This window comes from Podarcis erhardii, assembly GCF_964252035.2.
Source record: "Podarcis erhardii genome assembly, chromosome: 2".
NCBI classification, from domain to species: Eukaryota; Metazoa; Chordata; class Lepidosauria; order Squamata; family Lacertidae; genus Podarcis; species Podarcis erhardii.
Window position 1 is genome coordinate 93265954 of NC_138498.1, and position 26140 is coordinate 93292093.

Sequence of the window (26140 nt, forward strand, 5' to 3'; positions counted from 1 at the left end):
TTGTTATCAGAAATCCATTTTCTACCAGCCAAAACTACATACAATGACAACAGCACACCTCGGCGTAGGGTAAAGGCTTTTGTTAATTTTAAATCTACTTCATGACACACCTACTTCTAGGATTAAAAGCTTGTTGAAGAATCCATTGTTCCATCAAAAATAATAATAATCTACATATTATCTGTATTTTCCCCAAACTGGAGGGGGGGAAATTTATGTGTCATTATTGTCAGGTTCAAAACACCGCAATCTTCTTATTTCTAAAAGAAAGTTCTTGAAAAACATCTCAACTTACTTGGTTTCAATGAGTATGTCTGCATTTGCTGGGTTTAACACAGCTTTACAAATCAGCTCCTGGGTCACCGGAATAGATTTGTTCATGGACACACAAAGATCTGAAAGGTAATCCAAGAACCTAATGGGGAGGGAAAGCGAAAGCCCATTAAACTTTGTACAATGTTTCAGATGCTAAAGAGCTGTATTAAGGAAGGTGATAAAATATACCTCCCCCCACCCCCGGACAGGCCCTCAAAAGATTAAGGCCTAGGGTATGCAACAAATAACTTACCAGATGCACCTAACCTACCAAATCATTTTTTGTCATCAGACATCTCATTTTTAAAATCTCCTTTTCTACAAAAAAAGTATTTTTAAAAAATCATAAAATCAAAGAATTGTAAAATTGGAAGGGACCCTGGGGGTCATCTAGTCCAACCCCCTGCAGCGTAGGGATCTCAACTAAAGCAGCTATGACAGATGGCCACCCAACCTTTGCTTAAAAGCATCCAAGGAAGGAGAGTCCACCACCTCCTGAGTGAGAGCATGCCACTGTCAAACAGCTCATACTGTCAGTAAGTTATTTGTGGTATTGAGTTGGAATCTCCCTTGAATCCATTGGTTTGGGCCTACCCAGTGCTCTTTTTTTAGAAAGAGCCATTAAGTAGTTGCAGCAAATGCCACGCTTTTAACATTTGAAGAAAAACAAAGGTGCTGTTACTACATATCCTTGAGTATCCCCCCTCAAAAAAACCAACCAACTACCAGTCCTACCCTCCAGAGCAGGAGAGAACAAGCTTGCTTCATCTTTCATGTGACAGTCCTTTAGATATTTAAAGATGGCTATCACAGCTCCTCTCAGTCTCCTCTTTCCCAGGCTAAACATACCCAACTTCCTCAACTGTTCTTCATAAGGCTAGGTTTCATCATGACTACTCCCACGAAACCAGTGTTTATTCATTTTTGAATCAGCAGTAGATTTCACCCCATTAGGCTGCATCCAGACATTATAACATATGACAGAAGTAGGTGCCTCCAAAAATATTCACTGGGTGTCTGCTGACAACAGCACAGGGCACAGGCACTGATAATAACCCCTACCTACCTGTAACAATAACCCCTTCAATAACTTATGTTGTGCCCCTTGTGCATCATTACAACTCATGACATCGTGTGGAAAGCTCACAAGTGTTGTTGGCACGTCAATTTCTCCAAGCAGAAAGACCCAGGCAGGCATGAAAACAGACTACTGACCAATCGTTCAGGTAGTTTCAGAAACCTACAGGAGTGTTTATGCACCGTTTATTTTGTCTAAGCAGTAGAAGGAAGAGTCTTCTCTTACCTCGGCTCTCTGTTTTTCCTTACAAGGCTAACAAAGGTATCAATCTCAGCAGCAGTAATGTGCTTCTCCAACAGCTTGCGGTTATTATGGAGCAGTGCTGTTATGGTGTCTTCTGCCAAGACGTCATACCCAATTTGCTTCTGCATAAAGCCAAACTGCTTGGCTATATATTCCTTGCAAAGAGAAAGTGGGTGGGGTGGAGAGAGAGAGAGACACTAGATACTTACATCACTTAAAAACCTTAGAGTGAAAGGAAATGTGAAATTATCCATTTATGTTGATTTCTTAATGTGATTTCTTGTTTTTAGGAAAAGACTACTGAAAAGCAGGGTGTGCATGATCCTTTTGTCATATGAACTGCCCGGTCTAACTTGGATTTGCAGTTCCAGTTTGCAATCAGCCCAATTGTTCTTTGCGTAAGTCATAGTTTTTTCCGGTTTGGGTTCAACAGCAAACAATTGTTATTATTGATCATTATTGGGTGGTGGTGGGGAGGCTAGAGAATGTAAATGATTCAAAAGCCTTTACACCAAGCAGTTCAGTTGTCCTTTATGGTTACATTTTAGAAACACACTAGACTGTCTCAAACTCCTTGCTAACCTGGTTCTTCCTGTAGTCTTGTTGGGAGTGTCTCAAAACTCTGTAACAGAGCCGACATATGTGTCTGAAAGGAGCGTGGCGTTGGTCTCCAAGTTCTTCTAGTCTCAGCATTGGTCCATCTCCACAGTCAGTAAATGGTGCTTGTAATAGCTTGAATATCTGGCAAATTATTTTAGAAAGAAGAAATGAATCAGCATTAACATTGCAGCATTAGAACCATGAGTATCAAGTCTTGCCTTAAGTTTACCATGAGACTGAAGTGATCCTGTCTACATGCCAGGATCCTTGCCTACAGCAACTAATCACATGATGGAGAAGCCTATATTGCCAAGCTGCTAAACCCTATCCATATGCAAATTAGCATTTTAAAAAATAGGCTTCCGAGCATGGCAGGTGACACCAGACAAGCAAACTTCCCCTTATAATCAGTTATATAAGGGCTGGTTCACATGTTACAGTAGACCATGGTTAAAGGTTTACCAAGAATGAGCAGACTGATTTACTTCATTCCTCTCCTAACATGTGCGGGAGCAATCAGCCACACTCCTTGGCTAAGTGTTATGCCCAAATCAAGTATCATAGTTTGTTTTGCTCACACCATAGCCGGGAAGTCAACAAGAACAATCACTGGCTTTAGATCATGTTTGCTTGGAGCAAATATTCATTACTGTCATGCAATGGGCTGACACTTTTTCGTAGAGATATTCACTATGACTTCAACTTCTCTCCCCCAGTTAGCATACACCCATCACTGTAGATGTGAACTTCAGATATTTGCCCCACTATTCACAACTTACATTGAACAACATTTGATATTTTGTTGCCCATTTATTCAGGGTCCAATTTCCCAAATACTTCTCAATTGAAATCTGGGATTCTGGCCAGGGATTTATGTTGTGGCATCTCTATTTACAAGCCCCTTATCCCAAGAAGTCCAGACCATCAGCTATTTTATTTGTGACATCTATGTCATCAGAAACAACCTTATTAAACACAATTTACTGTACCTGTTTCAAAATATTTTGCTCTCTCATTAGCTTTTGTCGTTCTCTGTTTGGCTTTGAGAACATGACTTCAAGCACATCTTGTCCAGAATTTGTTCCGCCGGTAACAAAATATACCAAATCTTCCAGCAACTTTGTAACAGACCTACAGTTCATTTGTTTTGAAAGAAAATCCTAGCTGTTAATCCAAAATATAATATGAACAGTGAAAATATCACCCTCTTAAAATAAATACAAGCCACTGAGTTACAATGAAGAAAAGATGCTCATATTAAAAACAGAGCCCTGTATTCAGAGCCACCCCAAAAATGCATTACATTTAAAAGTTCAAAGTTATATTTTGATTAATTGTTGAAGGAGAGGGGTTGTTAAATTCATAGGTATCAAAGAAACTGGTACAAGAAACTCATGCAAGATCATTACAGTATGTAACAGTTTTATTATTGACTCCTTTTTGAACAATCCCTAGCATGTTTTAAAAACTAAAAATAACTTGATGCTTATTGTTGCAAATGCTCCTTTTCTGTACCACTCTGTGAAATCCACCTGAAAAGCAGCATATATGGTAAGTAACTTAAATATTAAATTAATGAATGAAGTAAACAAAGTTGCCTTCTCTGCCTTTCAACCCTTGTCTTATGTTGGAGAACATCTTTTTTCCATGAAGAAGCTCGCATTATTATTTTTCCTTACCTCCGTTCATTCTGGGTTATTGTCCCCTTTTCCAACTTGCCAGCAATGGAACCCAATACTTTGCTTGCGTCATTTGCAAAATCCAAGTCTCGGACTTCGGCAGGAGAAACTGGTACTATAGCAAAAGCTTCTTTGTCTTCTTTTACTGGAGAGGTGCCAATCTTTAAAAACAAGGCAATTTTAGTCACAATCTCACAGAGAAAACACAGTTGTAATGAAGACCCTAGGGAAACAATGCTCAGGTTCTCGAAACATTATTGTGAAATTGTGGTAGGAATAGTTCCATTACCACAATAGGCAATTCATTGTCTTTAATTATCATAGTTCAAGCCAAACTCATTGCTTCAGATTCTTCAGTTTTTTTATTGAATATTCTACTATTATCCATTGGTTTTTATTTTATTTTTTAATTATGGGCTATGATCTGACTTCTGTTTTCCCCTTTGACTCTAGTGCTAAACCAGAAAAAGCAGCAGGGACAAAGATGATTTGTTAACCATTTTCTTATCTTTTCTGATGAAAAGCAGTACACCAATGCTTGAAATAAATAATTGGATGAGAGACTAGCTGCTGTGTTGAGACAGTAGAGGGACTTGTCATTAGACAAATGGACAAGCACTCAGCACAAGTATCGTACCTGATACACAAAAACCTTTGCAAGGTCTTCCAAGCAATACTTATTTCTTTCAATTTAAGATGCAAAGTGTTAATTTATGCCCTTCTACTATTCCATTTTAATAGAATCATAGAATCATAGAGTTGGAAGAAACCACAAGGGCCATCGAGTCCAACCCCCTGCCAAGCAGGAAACACCATCAGAGCACTCCTGACATATGGTTGTCAAGCCTCTGCTTAAAGACCTCCAAAGAAGGAGACTCCACCACACTCCCTGGCAGCAAATTCCACTGTCGAACAGCTCTTACTGTCAGGAAGTTCTTCCTAATGTTTAGGTGGAATCTTCTTTCTTGTAGTTTGGATCCATTGCTCAATGTCCGCTTCTCTGGAGCAGCAGAAAACAACCTTTCTCCCTCCTCTATGTGACATCCTTTTATATATTTGAACATGGCTATCATATCACCCCTTAACCTCCTCTTCTCCAGGCTAAACATGCCCAGCTCCCTTAGCCGTTCCTCATAAGGCATCGTTTCCAGGCCTTTGACCATTTTGGTTGCCCTCCTCTGGACACGTTCCAGTTTATCAGTGTCCTTCTTGAACTGTGGTGCCCAGTTGGACTGGCGTTGTGCCAAAGCAATCATGTGTGAATCATGTCCTAAATAAGAATTGTGTTCATCAGTGTCTTCTCTGAAATAGCTTTATTGGTAGCAGAAGAGATGAGATTCCATTGCATGACTTACTTTAAGCATCACAGGTTTTTCTTCTTCTTTATCAATGGGGATATTTGTGCTGTGAACCCAGGTATTTGTACACAAATGTCTAAGTCTGACATAGGAGTTCCTAAAAAGAACCAGGTATTATTTATATTATTAAGCTCCTCAGTAAGCCAATACTTTTCAAATAAAAACAACACCTTTTCAATCTCCTTTTAATTTTTTACTTGCAAGGTTTTATTTCAGCTGGAATATGAAATGCAGCCAAGTCTTAAATTGCAAGGTATTCAGTATGTAATGACTTCTATGAAGCCTGATTCACTATTTCAAACGATCTTTCCCAGGTAAAAACAGGATGCTAGTTGCAGAGGTGTAATATGACACTGTTTTTTTAAGGTGAGATCCAGTGTTGTGCTGGCAGCTGCAATGCTTCATCCTGCAGCCCTCAGCTATTCCAGAGGGGAGCTCCCCAACTCACTGGCACAGATTTGGGGGGAGTGCTGTTTCCTAGCCATAAACATATCAAGGAAGCAATGGAAAATAAGTCACAGTTTGTTTCTGCAAAAGTGCTGCCTTTTGTAACTGTCTGCCGCAGCTATCTAAGACTGCCTAGCAAATGGTCTGGCATTTTAAAGTGGTCTCACAACAGCTGCAGACACCTTCATTCTTTATAACATCGTACCTTGGGACAAGGCTGTCTCCCCCTCGTAAAGTAGTGGGGTCAAGCTCAAAGATGGAAGAGATATCATTTCCTTCAGGCACAGAGACTAAAGAGTATGCCATCTTCTCTGGAGTATTATGCAAGCCCCTTCTGGATGCATCCTGGTCAGGATCCAGCTGTGGAAGAAATTGCAAATCAAATCAACATTGCAAAGCTGCCTGCCCAGGCTGGAAGGCAGAGCACCTCATGGTTATGACTGAAGCATTTCAAATATAGATACAGGCACAAGAACTCAATGGCACATCACATCTAATAGGGTTAACTAGAACTGGGCAGAAGACTTAGAAGCAACAGTAAACCATCAAGCTGGGTTGTGTCAAAGTCACTGAGAAGCCAAGACATAGCCTAGGGTTTTCCAGAGCTCCTCAGTCTCCTAGAAAGGACAATTCTACCCAAGTTAGGCAACCAAAATGACAGCTGCCAAGTTTTGGCAATCAACAATTAATTCATATTTGTTCTCATTGTTTTAAGGGCAAGTTGATATCCTCTTAACCCCTGAATTCCGCTTGTGTAGGGAGAGGCCTACACAAATCTACTTGGAGGGTTGAGAGACCCTCTGGAGGAGCATGAAAGGTGGTGTAGAGGGCTTCAGAGAGAAGGGGGGAAATAGTGGAAATTGCCTCCCACTAAAAATAAATCTTATGAATTAAAAAAACTGAAGGTTCTTGGAAAGGCCAAGGATACAAAGGGGGAAAAAATGAATTATCTTTTCTTCAATTTTTATAATAAATATGAAGGTGCTGGACCACCCGGAGATCTGTGGCTATAAGGTGATATGTAAATTTAATTAATTAATTAATTATATTGTTACAAAGCTGAATTACAAGAAAGCAACCCTAAATACAAAAGGGCATACGATTTTTACTTGGAGGAAGTAACAGTTTCTATGGGTGCATGCACATAAAATAAGTAACTGCAAAGCGGCTCGTCCATGCATCTTCCTAGAGGCAAACTTGAATCCCTTGCAACCCCTCCACAGAAAATGTGAACAATCCCTTCTGCAAAAACACCTCACAACGAACTAGAAACATTGTCCAAGAAAACCATAGCGAAGAAGCACTCCGCAGCGCTGTAAGTGAAAGGAGGCAGAGGAAAAACAAAATTCAAACCACCGAACAAATCAGATGAAGAAAGGTAAAAGTGGAGTTTGGAGTGAGGGGAGGTGATTTAGTTGAGGCACCACAAACTGCCCTGGCAGTGTATGGACGGAGCAGTAAAATGCAGATCTAGAAGGGGCAGCATAGATCACCTGTATAGATTTTGGCCCGATGTCTTGCTGAGTACACTGCCAGGTATTTCTAGTTCAAAAAGAAGAGAACTTAAAGGAGCCTGATTTGGTTGATGTGGAGCTTCAGGGAAGTGGGAAATTTCAACCTTTTGGGTTACATTCCAAAAGACAAAATTGTGCCTTCTGCGCAAGAGACTGAGCCCTTGATGTCTTATTTTACTATATGCTTATGTATCCAGCGACCATCTCCACACCATCTTGTCATTTCTCTTACACATCCTGTACATTGTTGTACAGGAAAAAAACCAATTTGCCTCACACTATGTTTATCTTGCTTACGGTCTAATCTCGCCATCTGGTGGTTAAAAGCAAGAAAAGAGGAAATAGTGCTAGTAAGACCTCCAACCTCTGTGTGTGTAAGAAACGTAGTTGTTTATTGGTTTCCCAGTTTCCCCCTTAAGGCTTTTGGAATGTTGCTTTTTCTGTTTTAGAGTAATATGTAACAGAGGAGGAGAAGATAACGATGCAGCCCTTATGCCAAGACAAGAGCAGTGCCACATGGGCCTGTGCCACAATCATGGGGACCTACAGTAACACAGTTACTGGCAAGACAACTCGTCCTATCCCCAAAGCCCATAGCATTGTGTAAATGCTGTGGACAACCCTGTTGTGCACCCTAGTGGCTCAGCACCCATTTAGCAAAGTCCCCTCACCCTTGGACAGTGGGAAATCATGCTCAGAGTGCACAAGCCCCCAGATGCAATCCCTGATTACACAGAAGGGATATCAAAGAACTACAGTCGAGAAATAAGTTAAATAAGGCATTCCTGGGATTCCTGCTATTTTACTTGATTTAAAGCAAACCCTGGTAATAAACTGATAAAGCAAAATACCAGGCCTGTTAAATTATTCTTTCCCTCCCGAGGAGACTCTGACAGTATCTGTCAACCACAAAAGTGACCTCACCAAAACTTAGCATTTCCTACAGATTGTATTGCAAGCAAAATGTGTTGAAGCTAAAAAAAGAAAAAAAGAAAATGAGGAAACTGGCAGCCATTGGCTCTGAGCATATAAGGCAGCAATCTCTGAACCTCAATAAGCTAGTTCTTCTCATTAAAAGGACCATGCTGCAACAGTCTCCTTCTCCTGAACCTAAGTACTTTAGCCCTCTTCCAGCTTCCACTGTTTCTGCTTTCTTATTTGTAGCATTTCTCCCACTCTAACCAAAAGGGCTCCAAGATTGGCTTACCAAAGTAATAAAAAAAAGCTCCCAGCTCTCAGGCCTACAATCTAAAATAAAACACACACACAAGGAAAATGTGATGTGGAGGGAGGAAGAAAAGGGTAAGTTAAGGAAGCTGGTTATTTTTAGTTACATTTCTTATAACAACCAGCTGGGATGGAATGGCTGAAGGCAGATTAACTTTCAGCAAAAGGGATGAAATAGACTTGCTTCACTTGTTAGCACTTTTCTCAGCAGTTCCTTCATTGTCTGCTTTACAGATTGATTTCAACTTCAATTAGCATTGTTGGATTGTAAGCCGACAGGGGAATGTTGGAAATTGGACATGTTGATGAAGGTGGGGATGCTGGCTGCAAGGAAAAGCAGCTGGGTTCTATATTTAGATGGATGTAAGTTGGATCAGCACCACTTTGGTGAACTGACTGAATCTGCCCTGTTTAACTCCTGCCAACCTAGCAGTTCGAAACACGTCAAAGTGCAAGTAGATAAATAGGTACCACTCCGGCGGGAAGGTAAACGGCGTTTCCATGCGCTGCTCTGGTTCACCAGAAGCGGCTTAGTCATGCAGGCAACATGACCCAGAAGCTGTACGCTGGCTCCCTCGGCCAATAAAGCGAGATGAGCGCCGCAAACCCCAGAGTCATCCGCGACTGGACCTAATGGTCAGGGGTCCCTTTACCTTTACCCTGTTTAACACAGCTATAAAGTGGGGAAAGGGGTTTTGGGTGGAAGCAAAGAAAAGAGGGAACTACTTTAATTCCTCCCCCCTTCACTAATATTTAGGTTCAGGGCTAGGGCGCTTCATGTGTGTGTTTTGAACACTCTGCAGGACCCTTCTTCATAACCATATAAAAAAATATATGAACAGCATTATTTTAAGGTGCTACTGGAAGGAATTTGTTTTGTTTTAGCATTATTTTGTGTGACAGCCTATATCATGCATTCCAGGACCTTAAGTGGTAAAGAGAATTTGGGTTTGACATATTAATGATGATTGCAGTGATGACTTACCCACCCTTCATGCAAAGTCCCCGGGCAGGTTACAGCAATTAAAGTAGAGTGTTTAAAACAGTTCAAAAACAACTTACAATTGCTGCTTATAGTTGCATTCCCATCCCCCCTTCTCCTCCTGTCCCCCCAAGTTCTGTGTTGCAGAAGGCAAAGCATGATAAAATGCTGGAAACAGCTATGAGAAACAAGCATCTCTTACAGCAATTAGCATGTAGAAACAGAAAGGGGAAAACCCCAAAATTTCTTTTTTAAAAATTATCTGAAATCAGCAACCTTGTAATGAAACTAACATGTTATTGAACTTCCTCCGTCTTTTTTTTTTTTCAGAAGTTACAATTTTTTGATAAGTGTCCTTAAGGGCTTTTCCAAATTCCCCTGCCCTCCCCAAGAGTTCACAACTCTAAATAGGAGAGAGTCTTGTCTGGGCCCTGGGGTGGTAATTCAATGCTGTTTGCCAGGAAGGAAACTGTCATTAGTACAGGGGAGGGAGCTAATCTTCGGTGCTGCTTCCTAAAGGCTCCCTAACCCTCTAAATCTGCTCTGGAAGGTCCTAAATGCAGGGGGAGGGGGCTGCAGGGAGATATCTCTTAAAAGCACCTCAATCCCCCATTTTGTTAATGTATTCCTTCAGCCAGTAAATGAGCAGCGCTGAATGAACAGCACAGAATACCCACCTCTGTGATTTGCTGCGCACAAACCACCATTAGAAACCTTTTAATAGTTTCTGAAAGAGCTGAACAAGTCTCCTTAATTTAGCACTGAAATCATGTCCTTCTGGTTACCGACACTCCCACTGTCCTACACAATATCCTCAATCAGGAGATGGGATACAATTTCCTGTATCTATACATATACTTTCTCTGTCTCTCTTTCCACACACACACACACACACACACACACACACACACACTTCCTGAGGTCCTTTAATTACAGCATCTCGCTTCCAAGTGCTTAGAACCCTGTGAAAATGCTGCCGCTCAATTCACGGACAAAGATCTGCAGTTTCACCTCCACTATTCGTACACAGTGTGCTCCCTGCACTACATAAGCATTTCGAACTGCAACAGCTAGCTTGGCACATTCAAATGCTGACACACACATCCCACTATTATCCATACATTGGAGACATGACCTTCAACCTCCTACAGTCTGGAGGACAATCAGCAGCTGCATATACCATACTTCCGAAAGACTAAGTCAGGAGTGGGGAACATTCAGCTCCTTGTTTTTTTCTGGTCATGCAGCACAGAAAATGCTTGCTCACTGTTCTGGAAACTTATCAACAGACACATCGTTTATTACAAGCAAGAGTGGAGAGTGACTACAATTTCAATGGAGGGATATAATTTCCCTGTTTCTAAGGTAGAGAAACACTGTTCTAACCAAGGTGTAAGAAGGGCTTTATAACATGCTTGGATATATAAAGGTGAGATTACAGCAGGCAGAAGGATAGCAGATTTGTTTAGCTAGGTATCTTACCTAGGTAACTAAAGATTACCACAGCCCAGTATCACTGAAGACGGCAGTGGAAAACGCCACGTTTAAATACTTCATCAATTAAGAGGTTAACAAAAAGCTGCAATACTAACCCTGCTTAGTGAGTAAGCCCCACTGAATTAAATAGAACTTTTTTTCTGAGTAGACATGGTTATGATTGCACAGTAAGCTTTGATTTGTCTACATGCTTGCCAATCATACCAGGGCCTGTGTCAACACCAGTGCTCAAATTACAGGGGGCAGGCGGGGCTTAGCCCCCTTATTTTTTGTGTTGCCCCCTTAGAGACTTACTTTAGAAACTCTAGAAGCATATCAGGGGCATAATTTAGCTAAAATTTGGGGGGGTAGGCAGGGGTTGAGTTTGTGGATTTTGTTAAGGGCCCCCTTAACTTCCACTCCCCCAATAATTTGAGCACTGGTCAGCACCCCTTGATTAGAGGCAAGAGGATACTCTTGCCTATACTTACTGAGGACTGACATTCCTGGTAATCTTCCACATAGTCAGGATTTACCTGATGGAAGAGAATCACAAGCAGGTCAAAACAACAACTAGCTTCCCCCCCCAAAAAATCTATAACACAGTACACAATGAGCATAAATAAATTCATAAAATGCTATCATAGCCGTGCTATGGCCAGCCACTCACAAAAGCAAGCTAAGCAACTGTAAGGCTAAAGCAAAAGAAAAAAGAAAAACCCATCAATGTAGTGTGCTGGCTCAGCTCTTTAATATGAGCAAATTTGTGCAGGACATAGGAAGAGCTTGCTGGATCAGATGACCCATCTAAGTCCAGGATCCTGCTCTAACAGTGGCAAACCAGATGCACGTGAGAAACCTGCAAGCTGGACAAGAATGCAACAGCTCTCTGTCCACTTGTGATTCCCAGCAAGTGGTATTCAAAGGCATATTGCCTCTGACAGTGGAGGTAGAATGCAGCCATTGTGACTGTCGCTAGCCTTGTGGCTCCATCAATTTGTCTAATCCTCTTTTACAGCCATCCAAGTTGGTGGCCCGTGGCTGCCTTCCGTCGGATAGCGTTCCGTTGACTATGTGCTATGTGAAGAACTTCCTTTTATCTGTCCTGAATCTTCCAACATTCAGCCTTCATCGGATGCCCATGAGTTTTAGTGAGAGGGAGAAAAACTTTTCTGTATCCACTTTCTCCATGCAATGCATCATTTTATAAACTTGTATTATGGTACCTCTCAGTCATCTTTTCTCTAAACTGAAAAGTCCCAAAGGCAGCAACTTTTCCTCACAGCGGAATAGCTCCGTCCCCTTGATTATTTTGGCTGCCCTTTTCTAACTCTACAACATCTTTTTTGAGGTGACTTTATCAACCAGTTCAAGATATCACGGTTTTCAGGGCACTTATTTATTAAAGTACATCCACAGAACTCTATAGTAGGAAAGTCACTTATGGAGAGAGTTTAGTCTTTGTTTCAAGCTTAATTCAAAGAAATGTCGGTCCTGCCTAACTTGCGACCCCTTCAGATTAAGATATTCTTTCCAAGTCTCAGTTTAGTTACCCAGCACTTATCCTGAGTAACAGTACCTATAAAACAAAGGAGGAAGGCAACACGTAAGGAAAAGGTTCTCGGGATACTGACCTCTGCAGCCAAGTAGTGTCCAGTGGCAAGATGTTTGAACCGAAAAAGGCTATTCCAATATCCCGCACCACCTCGACAAGGGTCATGCTGTACTACCTGTAAAGCAATAAGAAGAGATGCCCTTCCAGAAACCACCTCTCATTTGTCCTTAAGAGGGTAATCAAGAGAATGGGCCAAAGCTAATAGATAGGAGGAAGAGAAGGGGGACGATCAACAAGAAAAAAGTTGTCTAAACAGCTATGACCAAATATATTTCCAGAAGTTTCAGGTAAAAAGTGCTTGGTTATCTCGTTATCTCAACATGTTTGTGATAGTGCATCTTCCTATGATGAGTAGCAATGCTACGCTGAAAGAACATTGGCACGAGTGAATGTAAACAGAATGGCTTGGTGTCGGAGGATAGCTGCCTTGAGTGAGATCAGGAAGGAGTGGTTCTATGACCACAGGTGAAATGGACTGAGTTCTGGAGGAAAGGGTTGTCTTTGGTGCCTGGACTCCTCGCTGAGAGATAATGTAACATCCATATTTGAGGATGTATTTGTTTGTGGAGATGTATACTGTGCATTTATTGGTCCCACAATAAATGTTGTGCAGGCAAAATGGTGCTGTGATTAATAATAATACTAATAGTAATAATAATAGTAATAATAATAATAATACTAATAATAATAATAATAATAATAATAATAATAATAATAATAGATTTATTATTTATACCCCACCCATCTGGCTGGGCCTCCCCAGCCACTCTGGGCGGCCCCCAACAAAATATCAAAACACAATAATGCATCCGACATTAAAAGCTTCCCTAAATAGGGCTGCCTTCAGATGTCTTCTAAAGTCTGGTAGTTGTTGTTCTCTTTGACATAATTGGTCAAGACACAACATCCTCCTAGCCTCAACAGTTTAGAGGGCTTGTTTTTAGCACCCTCTAACCTGGTCTGCAGGTGCTGCTCTGAAATGCCACTCTGGCAGGTGGAAAGGAAGTTTAAACACCAGCCTACTGCTTGAACATCAAGCCAGCCTGCAATGTGTAACATAAATCAGGTGAGACAAGGGTGAGGGGTAAAGCTCTCCTAAAGTGTTCAACCAGCTTTCCAGGCACAACACCAGGTGGCCAGGTATCCAATCCAGTTAATAACCTGTCCTTGAGAACATGTTGCTGTTTTTGAAATCTAAACAGTGTTTCCAGGTAGGGGGAAAAATATAGGATGGGAAGCGCAACAAGCTTTAGTGTATGTGGAGCTTTCCATCTATCTTTAAATAAAGGCAATACTCATAACAAACCTATTCAGAAATCTCTATTCCCATCTTTACCTCAACTTCCCACAGAGCTTTTGAGCTAGTTGCAGAAGTAGCTGACTGTCTCCCAGTGGTTCTCAGGAAGACGTGCTGCTTCTTTCTGTGCTCATCACAAGTCAGAAATTTTTCCTGCTCTGCATGAAACAACCGCACCACATCTCCCTGCAAAGGCAATGAGAAGGCAAATGGGTAGGAAGCTCAACAAATACTTTTTAAATTTAAAACCTAGCAATGAGGCGCATTGTTCATCTTACCCCTTTCAGGATATCGTCTTTGTTATCGCTCCATTTCATAAAGAGGACTATCTTCCAACTTGTGTTGCAGTTCACCGAGTTCACCTGTAACAAAAGCAAGCATAAGCAATTAAAACAGAAACATGCAGACACATGAATTGTTACGAAATACTTTTGTTCAGTTGGTGCCTTTTTTAAAAAAAACCAACACACACACAAACACGCTTCATCGGTGATATAAATTTTGCAAGGGAAGTGGCAGTGTGCATGAAATATTTGGAATGGTAATGGAAACCATGACTGATGCTAACTAGGAATTTCTCTCATTGAGGGCTTGCTAACCATGGTGAGAACTGTCCTTTTTTTGGAGTTTTATTTATTTATTAACATTCTTATGTTACATCAGTAAACATTATCATATTACATATTACATCACAAGGCTTATTATAATTTTCAGCATGTATACAAAGTTTATATACCTAAAGGAAAGAAACAAGGACAAAAAACTATTCCAAAATCATATATGTACCAACACTTTGGATTTCCTGTCTATTCCTTTTTTACAAATGAATGTACTCTTATTATTGTATATTTCTTTACATTTTATCTAATGAGAGATGTCTGATAAATGGAATTTCTGGTGAAAGAGCAAACACTCCCAAAGCTAATTTCATGCAGCATAGTCAAGTCTGGGAGCATTCACCAAAAATACAGGGAATCTTTACAGTTTAGGAGACAGCTATAGAAACAGACAACAAAGCTTAGTTCAACAACCTTACTGAGGCTATGATTCTGAACAACTTGAATGCAGCTGCCTAGTTTGCTCAGCAAAATTTACAGCATGCTTATGCAGAAGTTTTCAGAATTCGAAAAGACTTACAGTGCAATCCTACTTATATCTAATCAGAAGTAGATCCAAGTTGAATTCAATAGGGCTTGCCTCCAGGTAAGCTTAACCCAATGTCCCTAGGAGTAAGTTCCATTGAAATCACTATAACTTACTTCTGAGAAGACATGGGTAGGTTTCTTGAATTTAACAAATTTACTTCTTCATAAGCAAGTTGGGAATTTTGCTGTTAGTGGTCAATTCAAGGCTCTGTCCTTCAATAACATCTTTAGTAAAGCTAACTGAGCTACAGATGAAAAATGTGTCACAGCAATATTACTATTAATGTAGTATTACTATTAATGTAAGTGTTGAAACATCTCACTTATACTCTTTATTTGCAGCTTAAAAAAACCACTCCAGTTAATCTGCAAACCAGTTTATAGTCCAACAGTTTTTTATTGGCTTAGGTACTTTGTTTTAACTTACCTCATTACAGCCAGGATTGTCTACTAGTTGGTGACTACTGGCGTGCAGAGGCTGGCCAGCATTAACCGGGTTCAATACCACCTTGTCCCCTATGACGACCTGAAAAACAAAAGAGTAAAGGTACAGTGTTGCCCCTATAATTCTAGTGACCTCCTGTTTGCGCTACTGCAATGTTCTCTTTGTGGATTGCCCTTGAATTAGCCAGATGCAGAATGAGGCTGTCAGGCTGATGCATGGCACAGTTCAATAGAGCTGTGTGTCATTGGTCCTGAAAGTGCTGCACCGCCTACCAGTGAGCTTCAGGGCCCAATTAAAGAGTGTTAGCGCTAGAGTACAAACCCATAAATGGCCTGATAACCCAAGCAGCATCCTAAAATGTCACCTTCTGAAGGAAGCCCACTGTTAGTGGTGCTGCTGAATGGCTGACACTGACACATGACAGGGCTTTCTTGGTTGTGGTCCCCCATTTATGTTGTTGTATTGTTTTTATTGTTTGCCACCCTTTGTCCCGTTCAAGAGGAAGGGCAGGATAAAAATCCAAAAAAATAATATGAATAATGAAAAGGATATTTCTACAAGTTCATTTCAGAGTAATACCATTATTAAGCCAACCGAAACGTCATGAAAAAGTGTGTGAACTTTTGAGTTTCCCAGAACTCTTCTTCAGGCTAGATGATTTTATTTAAAACACACACAAACAAAACAGGTAGGGGAGAGAGAAAGAGAGAACAACAGTTGGTGTTTGTCAAGTCCTCCATATCCACATCTTGTTAAGTTTTAAGATGGAGTGTGGGATGAGTTAGCAGACATTCAAAGGAGGCACTTTCAGGTGCGCATGAAAGTTTCAGGTTGCGCTTTTGCCTCTTGGGGGAAAAGAAACACAGAATGGTTGAGCCACAATCTCTGCATATACAACAACCAGCTGCTGCTCTGTTCTGCCTCATGGAAACTTTGAAAAACAAAGTTTCGGATGGATTGTTTGACCATCAAGTAATGGAACTCAAGACAGAGGCACAGTTTTTCTAGTGCTCCTTCCACCAGCATTCATACTTCGAGGTTAATCTGAAAGTTGACAAAGTGAGTCTTTTTCCATCCACGACAGTTCAGAGATTAAAATATTTTATCATCTCTCTCACAGACATGACTCAACAACATCAAAAAGTATAACCAAAAATGCAAAATAGCGAACAATAGTTTACTTCAGCGATGCCATCCGCCTTCGCTAGTGCATGTTATCATGAGTCACGGAAACCTCTCTTTAAAAATAATAATGCTTAATGCATTTTAAATGAAGCTCTCGACTCTTGAGCAGTATTTCCACAGCAGTACTGAGACATTACTTTAAAGTGTTCACACACATGGGGGGGGGGGAGACAGCAAGGATGGAAAGTACCAGCTCCACCACCCCCATCATTACAGTTTGCTGCTTATCAAGTCATTCACGGAAGGCAGATGCCTGAAGCAGGAAACCTTTTGTAGGTTCCAGGGCACTTCAGAACTCTGAACAATCAGAGGTCTAACAGGTACAGGGAGTCTCCATGAAGACAGGAGGCCCTCCCTGCCATATTGTTGCCTTCCATAATTTGGAAGGTGACAGAAATGGTAACCAAGCGTAAAGGCTATGCACTTGTCCCTGCTGCTCTTCCTCACATGTTAGCAAACACATTTAAATAATTCCCGAAGAGGGTTCATATCCTCAATAAAGCTACACTTAAATCATTCTCACAAAAATATGTACGGCAATATAATCTGGAGCCTCTCTTGAAAACTGGCTATTTAAAGTGCTTTGGCCAAACTGATACAGTACTTGGCTGTGTTTCCTGCTTGCACTATTATAAAAGGGGCATGTGAGGTGCATCAAAACTTCATAAGCTTCAGAATCTTGCAACTATAGTACCCAATTATCTACCATCACTATCAAGAAACAGTATACTAGAGTTGCCATGTCCTTCATGTTATTTCCATAAAGCAAAACAAAACATATTAAAAATGTCTCAGTCATACATCTTCTGCCACAGAATCACCTATGTGGAAAATCAAGGTCATGGAAAGAATTATAATGTGCCACGTTAAAGATTCCCAACAAAAGCCTGGAATCAGCAATGGACTGGATGAAGGCCAATAAACTGAAACTCAGCCTTGAGTTTTTGTGGGAAAGTTATCTGGAGAGAGAGAGAGAGAGAGAGAGAGAGAGAGAGAGAGAGAGAATTCTCCCTCAAAGAGCTAGTATTTTGGGGGTACTCCTAGATTCAGCTGTATCCAAAGTGGCCTAGGTTTTTCTCTGCCTTTCTTCAGATTAGGCTGGCGTGCCAGTTGTAGCCTCTATTGGACAAAGGCAGCCTATCCAGTATGTTCTAGTAACATCCGGTTTTGCCTAATATACTATGTTATATGTTAGGCTGTCTTTGAAGACTATTTGGAAACTTTAATCAAAGCAAAATACATTCTCATAAATCAGTCCTGGGTTAGAGATTGCATCTCAGTAGTATTAAAAGAACCTTCAGGTCCATTTCCAAACACAATTCAATATATCAGGACAATATATCACTTAGGACGCAGGTTCTTAAAGGAATGCCTACCACTGCCAACTTGCCTGAGATAAGGTGTGCAGTGATCAGAGGGTGCACATTCTCAGAGAAGGCACCGTAGGTCGATTTCCTTCCCTAGAGAGACGTGTCTGACACATATTGTAAGAGGCAAATGGATTTTTATTCCCCCAGGCTTTGAAATGCATTTTAACATTTTCATTCTTAAAATGCACAAACAAACTATTACATATTCAGCTCTACTGAAGGGGATATATACAACTTTTAAAGAAATGAACAATACTAGCCCCATGTAACTGAGGGGCAGACATGCTAAGCTGTTACAGAAAAAGCAATGGAGACTACCATGACACTTTAAAGTGAATGGGTGACATCCAACAGGGTTTCTCCTTCCTCTCTTCTCCCCATGCAGCCACACAAGTGCCTCCATATTATGCTCCAGAGGATTAAGAAACTATTTGGAGCAGATTTTGGAGTGTGCCCAGGGGGCTGGAGGGAGAAAGGGAGAACAAGAAATCCAGTTGCACAAGTAGATTTCTGTTGTGCAAATGGGCAGACAACAGAGGATGTCGCCCAATGCTAATTTTGGCACACAACTTTCATGGATGCTGTGCCCCCTCCCCCCAGTTTTTGCTGCAATGAAAGTAAATTAAAAAAAAGTTCCCAATCGTTTTATGATCAGGAAACTAAATGCTTGGTGCATTGCTATATTTTAGCTTAAGAACAAATTAATACATCAACAAAATAACTTAAGTGTTTTCATAACCATTTGAAGTAAGTGGAGATTTAGATGGCTACTGTTCCAGTCTTTAAAAAACGTCCCTTGTTTCCAAAACATTTGTTGCCATAGCAATTCACCTCCCACTCTCTTCAGTCCAGGAAAAAGAGACATGTATATTGTACAAACTCTTGTGCATTTAATTAATCACAAGAAAGTAAGCTACTGATGAAACAGCTTTGCAATATATTGCACCGCACACCGTTTTCTCTGACAATCCTGTAAACTTACGCTATCTCCTATGGAACGCAGTTTGTAGAATGGCTGTATGTAAAACCAGGACCCTTCATTGCCAGCCTCATCCAGAGTCACCCTCATAGCATTCTTCTCTAGCAGAGCTGGAAGTCTCTTATTTACCGTCAAGTATTTGTTGCTTTTCAAGTGCAAAAGCTAGAAGTTAAAAAGAAAAAAGGGGGAAAGAGGAGGAAGGGCACCACAAACACAATTAAAACAAAACAAAACAAAAACTTTTATCCCACTGACTACAATAGTCAAAGTTTTCATAGGAACGATGAGAAAATTCATTTTGTTCCTTAATGCTTTCACATACTGTACTCATACGTACTGTACTTGTACAGTTCATACTGAGGATGAAAGCAGAAGACAATTCAGTTTTTAAGGCCCCCTTAATTATCCCAAGACATTTCTTACACGGAGTGGGAAAGCTAAAAGTTGAAACCGCCTACCCAAAATTCTCCATAGTTGAAGGAATACTGCTCACTATGGAGTAAAAATCTGTAGAACACCAATATAATTAAGAGCTATATAGGGTGCTATAAAGAGCATTAAATGTTCACTCAGTATATTTATAAATACCTTACAGCTATTACTGCATATACCCTTGTATCAGCTTTAGGAAGATGCTAAAGGCTACAAAGATGCCTAGGCTACAAAAGCTAGCAACCAATCTAACACCCTCCAAATACCATATTTTTCCGTGTATAACACCCCCCCGTGTATACGCCATCCCCTATTTTTTGGGACCCCAAATTAAGGAAATGGGGGGAGATTGCCCAGAGTTGTTAAGCTTTTAGCATTTTTTAATAATAATAATAATAATAATAATAATAATAATAATAATAATACATTTTATTTATATCCCGCCCTCCCCAGCCGAAGCCAGGCTCAGGGCAGCTAACAACTATAAAACAGTACAAAAGTACAGCACAAACAACACTCTACAATCATTCATTATAAAATTAATTCGAATCAAGCCACTGGCAACCATTGGGCCAGAGCTCCGCAAAGATTGCCGAGGGAGGGAGTCAGGCTGTGCTCTGGCCAAAGGCCTGGTGGAACAGCTCTGTATAATAAAAAACATCGTCTAATGGAAAAATCTACATGGAAAAATACGGTACTTATTGGGATTTTAACCTGCGTCTCTCATATTCAAACCCATCACTCTAGGTGCTGCACCACATTAACACCTCAGAAGAATGCCTACATATATATGGATAAAAAGTACAAGGCCCAAAGTGCTGTGACAACACAGGGCAACAAGTGCTCACTAAAGCACAACCTCTTGTGAGTCGAAGAAAGGCTATGATGCTTGTGCATCTCTACTTGCAAAACAAGGAAGTTGCAACTTCATGTCAATTCAAGCCAGTCTGTGTGGCATATACAGCTGCATAGAATTATGGGTGCCAGGTTCACGGAGACTTCTTGAAACACAGCTGCAGCATACCTGAATAACATTGCCATACTGGATAACTGTGCCAAGCAACTTCCTATTCTCTGTCTCGTTCTGCTTCTTCTCCAAATCTGCAGCATGCTACAAAGAAAAAAAGAATGCTGATAAGCAAGGATGGGAAACTGGGTGACCAACTGCTTGCTTTAGTAAACCAACCAACAAACAAAAGTATTTTATGAAGACTGCTTGTAGAGCAAGGCAGCGGTGAAGCTTGGAAAGAACAGAGTTCTAGGGAGGAAAAATACCGTGGAAGTCTAAAAGGATGGCCCCTTGCTGAATGCTAGTTTTAAAACCATCTAGCTTTACTTATAGTTTAAAACATTTTCAAAAAAACCCCCACAACCACCCCAAAACCAAATCAGGACTCAAGTTTCCCAAAAATACAGCTATACAAATATATAAAAGCCAACATTATGAATTAAAGTGATATGTGCTGTTGCTGTTTTATTTATATCCTGCCTTTCTCCCTGACAGTGACTCAAGGTAGCTTACAGCTCAAATAAGCACAGCTCAAATAAAAACGGGGGTGGGGGCGACAACAAAAATTGAAACACACACATACATGATTCATTAAAAAACATACCGATAATTACAGTAAAAACAGCACAACACCAGCCCTTTCATTAAAAGCAGTCAGTACAGGGATAGAATCAGTCTAACTTCTCTAGGGAGGGAGTTCCAAAGTTTTGGAGCAGCCATGAAGAAGGCCTTCTCAGGACTAAGAAAAAGGCCTCCCTCAAGCATATAAACCCAGGCACGTTCGTATGAGGGAATACAGTCTTTCAGAAAGCTTGGATCTAAAATGTACATCTAGATGGTTTGTGGCTAGTTCAGTTCCATCATGTACAGTGGTGGCCTACAGTGCATTACAAAAGGAACAAGAAGTCCTGCACTGTGGAAAAAAAGTCATCTTTCGTATTTCACAGAATGTCTCCTAAGACAAACATTCCTTTTTGACGTGCTTGTTAAACAGGCTAGTCAGCTTTCCATTAAAACATGCTGGAAGTGGCTTTACATTGTAGAACACCAAGAAGGATATTTTGGAACAACCATATAAGGTTAGACAAGAAGCGGGATATAAACCCAAACGATTGTATTCCTCTAATCCATCCTTTAAACAACAACAAAAATCAAAATGAAAGAGAATACTTCAAGTGTTTCTTACACTTCATTCTTTCAAGAAGTGAACATTTTTGAAAGGTGTTAAATGGAGGTATAGGGTCCCACAACTCTTGATACTCAGAATCCCAAAAGTGTTAAATTAAAAAGCGTTCACAAGACCAAGAAACCTAAAATATGGGGTTACTGTCTACTAGTAGCAAAGCTATTATATTTATCTAGATCCATTTCAGTCAGACTTGGGTGAGGAAGACACCTTGGTTAGCCCTGGGTAGCATGGGAGCAGCAGTACTAGAGGAAGAGCACTTCGGCCACAAGATTTGGTCCAGGAACACACACAACTGCTAATTTGTGCTAAGCCATGGTTTGGCTTAGTGTTGTAATGTGTGAACTCCATCAGTGTCCTGGAGTCACAAAATGTTTCATCATCGGTTCTGCTTGGAAACCTCACAGCACTTTCAAAACCATAAACCAGAGTGAACTTCTCAATTGAGGTCCTGAGCTGCTGGTAGAGGTGGCGAAGAACTAGATGTGGGTTAACAAGTATAAACATCACAAAATGACAGCACTGTAATGGCTTACTGTAATGGCTTACACACAAGGGGCATACACATGGAATGACCAACTTTTGATGCTGAAGAACAAACAAACGAAGCACTATATGAAAAGGCCACTAGGTGTCAGCTTTCCAAAAGGAGCATTGATTTTTGATGCCGGTCAAAAACTTCAGCGTCCCAGATTCCTAAATCCCTTAAATGGCATTAGCTTAAAATAACCTGACCCTTCGCATTGGTTGATCTGCAACAGAAGATGCTGAATTCCATTGGTTGACACACAAGCCAAAAATGCAAGTGATTAAATATTGGAGTTTAACGTTTCCTTAAAGATTACTCCAAACCCACATGACACAAAAGCAGTAAGACAGGAAACTGCTTTCACGTTCCGCAAAGACTGCCCCAGGAATTCTCAATGAACAGTCCTCACACACTAAGATGCTTGTGTGCTTCTATGCTGGCAAGAGATTCATGCAATAATACACACCATGGTACCACTTAGGCATCTTCTAACCATATCAGTTTGTTTGCAGCACAAACAGCAGAAGAGCCCATTGGCATCTTGAAGGCTAACTCATTTTATTATGGCATTATGCATTGTGATGAAGGTTCATGCTGTAATAAAACTGCCGTAATTAAACTTTTACTGCTACAGGAAATTGTGGTGTCTAGGTCTGCGGTCTACAGGCACATGCTTCAGCTGTGAAACAGTAAATATGTTTTCCTTTAGATTTACCCCTGAAAAACAAACTCTGCTACCCCTCCTAAATGCTTTTCTTTTTATATACTCATGTGTGTAGTTTAGGTTTGATAAAACAAATTATCATTGTTAAAAAAATCTCCTGGTTGATGTGATGGTACGCTCAGATCTTTTTCTGGATGAGCCATTCCTTTAAAAACTCTTGTATATGATAGAAATCCATCACTTGTCTGCCACAGTTAAGTATAGCACTGAGATCCATGACTTGCTGAGGCAGAGATCTTAAAAATAATAATAATAATAATCTGCTTGCTTTGAACAATCCAAGTCCCAATCCCTCTGTTTCAGAATAAATTGGTCATGAGACACTGTGAGCCGTTGCGAATTTGCTTTTAAAAGACAGACTCGTACCTGCTGTGACTACAGTGAAGGTTTACAAGCATCCAGTGAAGGTAGTTTTTCATATGTGGAACTGACCTCACATGCAAGGTCAACCCATTATTAATTATTTCCCAAGAATAAATTAAGAGTTAATACACTTGGCAATTATACACTCTGCTGGTTCTTTGGATTACCTATGTCTCATTCCTTTCCCAGAAGAACTTAGCATAGTCCAATGAGCATTTGATTTGTTCTAGCTAGATCGATACGTGCAGGGGTATTTTCAGGCCAAAGCATGCCAAATACATGGTGCCAACGCAAGAGCTATATACAGTGGTGCCTCGCAAGACGAAATTAATCCGTTCCGTGAGGCTCTTCATATAGCGGTTTTTTCGTCTTGCGAAGCAAGCCCATTGACAGCTTAGCGGATTAGCGCTATTAGCGGTTTAGCGGCTTTTAGCGGATCAGCTGATAAGCGGCTTAGCGGCTTAGGAAAAGGGGGGGAAAGGGGGGGAAAACCCGCAGGAACTCGCAAGACATTTTGTCTTGCGAAGCAAGCCCATAGGGAAATTCGTTTTGCGAAGCGCCTCCAAAACGGAAAACCCTTTCGTCTAGCGGGTTTTCCGTCTTGCAAGGCGTTCGTCTTGCGGGGCACCACTGTACATTTATTCTGAATGGAACATATTATATTCAAAACCGAACATTTAGTGAGTCCTAATCACGATGTCACAAAACTGATCACCAAAAGGATATCCATCCATCTCAGAAAGGAAAGAATTAGGGAAAAGAGGAAATAATAATAATAATAATAATATATTTATACCCCACCCATCTGGCTGGATTTCCCCAACCACTCTGGGCGGCTTCCAACAAAAGATTTAAAATACATTAAAACAGTCATTAAAAACTTCCCTAAACAGGGCTGCCTTCAGATGTCTTCTAAATGTCAGATAGTTGTTTATTTCTTTGACATCTGATAGGAGGGCGTTCCACTGGGTGGGTGCCACTACCGAAAAGGCCCTCTGCCTGGTTCCCTGTAACTTCGCTTCTTGCAGTGAGGGAACCACCAGAAGGCCCTCAGAGCTGGACCTCAGTGTCCGGGTTGTACGATGGGGGTGGAGATGCTCCTTCAGGTATACTGGGCTGAGGCCATTTAGGGCTTTAAAGGTTTAAAGGTTTAGGACTTTAAACTCACATTTCAAATAGGTTTCCTTAAAAAAAAACAAAAACCCAGTAATTTTTTATAATGGGAATATAATAAAATAATCATTTGTTTAAAATATGCTCCTATTTCAACTTGAGTGTAAGCCTTTGCCTTGTATTTATGTACTTCATTAAAAAGTATTTTATGTACTTTGTGTAGAGCCAGCTACAAACTGCAGGAATAAAATAACTTAAAAGCATCTGACTTCAATCATTAAGTTTTTATTTTCAAAGTAAGATAGACATAAAGCTTATTCCAGTTTTCTTCCCTACCCATGTAGAGAAGTTTATTTTCAAAAATAACTCACACCACACTTTCGTAGTAAGAGATTTGCTTACTGCAGAGATGAGAACTGGAAAGTTTAATTTTTTAAAAAAGCAGACTCAGGTACCTGTCTAAACTATGAGTACTTTCAGCAACAGGCTTGTTATGAGAAACTACTGTGTAATAAGAGGTTTCCCAGCCTTTCTTTGCCAAGTTGCTACCACATTTTTAATGATTCAGGTCTGGGGAAAACACCTTCTCCCCTACCTAAAAGGGGGTAGGCATTGTTTCCCTGTGGAGCTCTCTCGTTTTACGCATGCAGAATCTATTCAAGGCCCATGTCCCTCATTTCTATGCTCTTAGTTTCTTGCACTCTCTTATACATGTAGCTGATTACAGATGTTAAGAAAAAGTATCATCAACTCTGATTCCTCCCCCATTTGACCTGGGTTGGTTTGTTCACATTAAAGCATGTATTGAGAAGACTTTGCTAGCCACCTTTGTCCACACCTAAACAAAGACACACACCCTTCACACCTCCCCATCCCTTTGCAGTTTGCTCCAAGCACCTCCCCTCACAGATCACAACAACCCCCACCCCCTTTTAAAGGAGAGCAGAGGTGCTTCCCAGAGTAGCTTAGTAAACCGCTCTGTAAAGTGATACTCCATTCAATTAAACAGCTCGCCTAGGCAACCTGCCACCGGCACTAATTGCCTGCTCACCTGCGTGTCGTTTACCATGCAGGAGTTGGCATGGCTGCCTGTTGAAAGCCATATGAACTGCAGCATGGCAACAGTCTTACATATATGCGTATGCGTGTGTGTGTGTAAAAATGATTATCTAAAAGTACTGTAATGTAAGATGTTGAAATAAAAAAGCAGCATAAGATGAAGATCAAGATCAGTACCATACTCACATGTAGCTTGTTGAGCAATACAGCGTCAGTTGTGCTGTTAGCTCCTGGCTTAGCAGCTTTCCAAAACTGCTTCTGTGCAGAATAGCGATTCATGGGACATAACTTGAAGAGGCAATCTACAAAGAGACATAAGAAAGAGCCACAGTTTAGCCATAGTTACATGATATTAGTTTTATCAACTATTATTACGTTTTAATACCGCACACCAATTTAAAATATTTGAGAGACATTTGGAAGATTTTTTTTTTAAAGGAAAACAAACCCACTGTATAAAACAGAAGAATTCATTATTCCATGATTTATGATAAACACCAGAATGGTGGTATTTGACTTCAAATCTGCAAAGCACAAATAGTATGTTGATTTCTATACAATCAAGCACGTGATAAAAGAATTTGTGCTTTCCAGGTTTCTCTTTAGCTCTAGTACACAAATCTAGATTTGGCCATCTAGATATGGCTTGATTTTTATTTTTATTTTTTGAAAAGATAAATTGATGATTCATATAATATTTTTTGAAAACTCAGAGGAAGGCTGTGACATTTATAATTCTGGGATCAAATTTTTATGCCCTACTCTTATAT

At 40.5% G+C, this 26140-nt stretch overlaps 1 protein-coding gene across 8 annotated transcripts in view; it reads right to left on the reverse strand.

Moving 5' to 3' along the window:
• ITPR1 (inositol 1,4,5-trisphosphate receptor type 1) overlaps positions 1 to 26140 on the reverse strand; it is a 215470-nt gene that overhangs the window by 123975 nt on the left and 65355 nt on the right. For 6 of the 8 annotated variants that reach the window (XM_081852236.1, XM_081852238.1, XM_081852237.1 and 3 more), the window contains 15 exons: positions 25557 to 25672; positions 20412 to 20498; positions 18959 to 19117; positions 15404 to 15502; positions 14110 to 14193; positions 13871 to 14017; positions 12554 to 12649; positions 11411 to 11455; positions 5926 to 6080; positions 5271 to 5370; positions 3916 to 4076; positions 3226 to 3367; positions 2219 to 2377; positions 1619 to 1791; positions 296 to 415 (listed from right to left, as the gene is read on the reverse strand). In XM_081852236.1, coding sequence (XP_081708362.1) covers positions 296 to 415; positions 1619 to 1791; positions 2219 to 2377; positions 3226 to 3367; positions 3916 to 4076; positions 5271 to 5370; positions 5926 to 6080; positions 11411 to 11455; positions 12554 to 12649; positions 13871 to 14017; positions 14110 to 14193; positions 15404 to 15502; positions 18959 to 19117; positions 20412 to 20498; positions 25557 to 25672 — 1843 coding nt within the window. The remainder of the gene's footprint in view (positions 1 to 295; positions 416 to 1618; positions 1792 to 2218; positions 2378 to 3225; positions 3368 to 3915; positions 4077 to 5270; positions 5371 to 5925; positions 6081 to 11410; positions 11456 to 12553; positions 12650 to 13870; positions 14018 to 14109; positions 14194 to 15403; positions 15503 to 18958; positions 19118 to 20411; positions 20499 to 25556; positions 25673 to 26140) is intronic. The other 2 variants (XM_081852239.1, XM_081852234.1) reach the window with 1 other exon arrangement.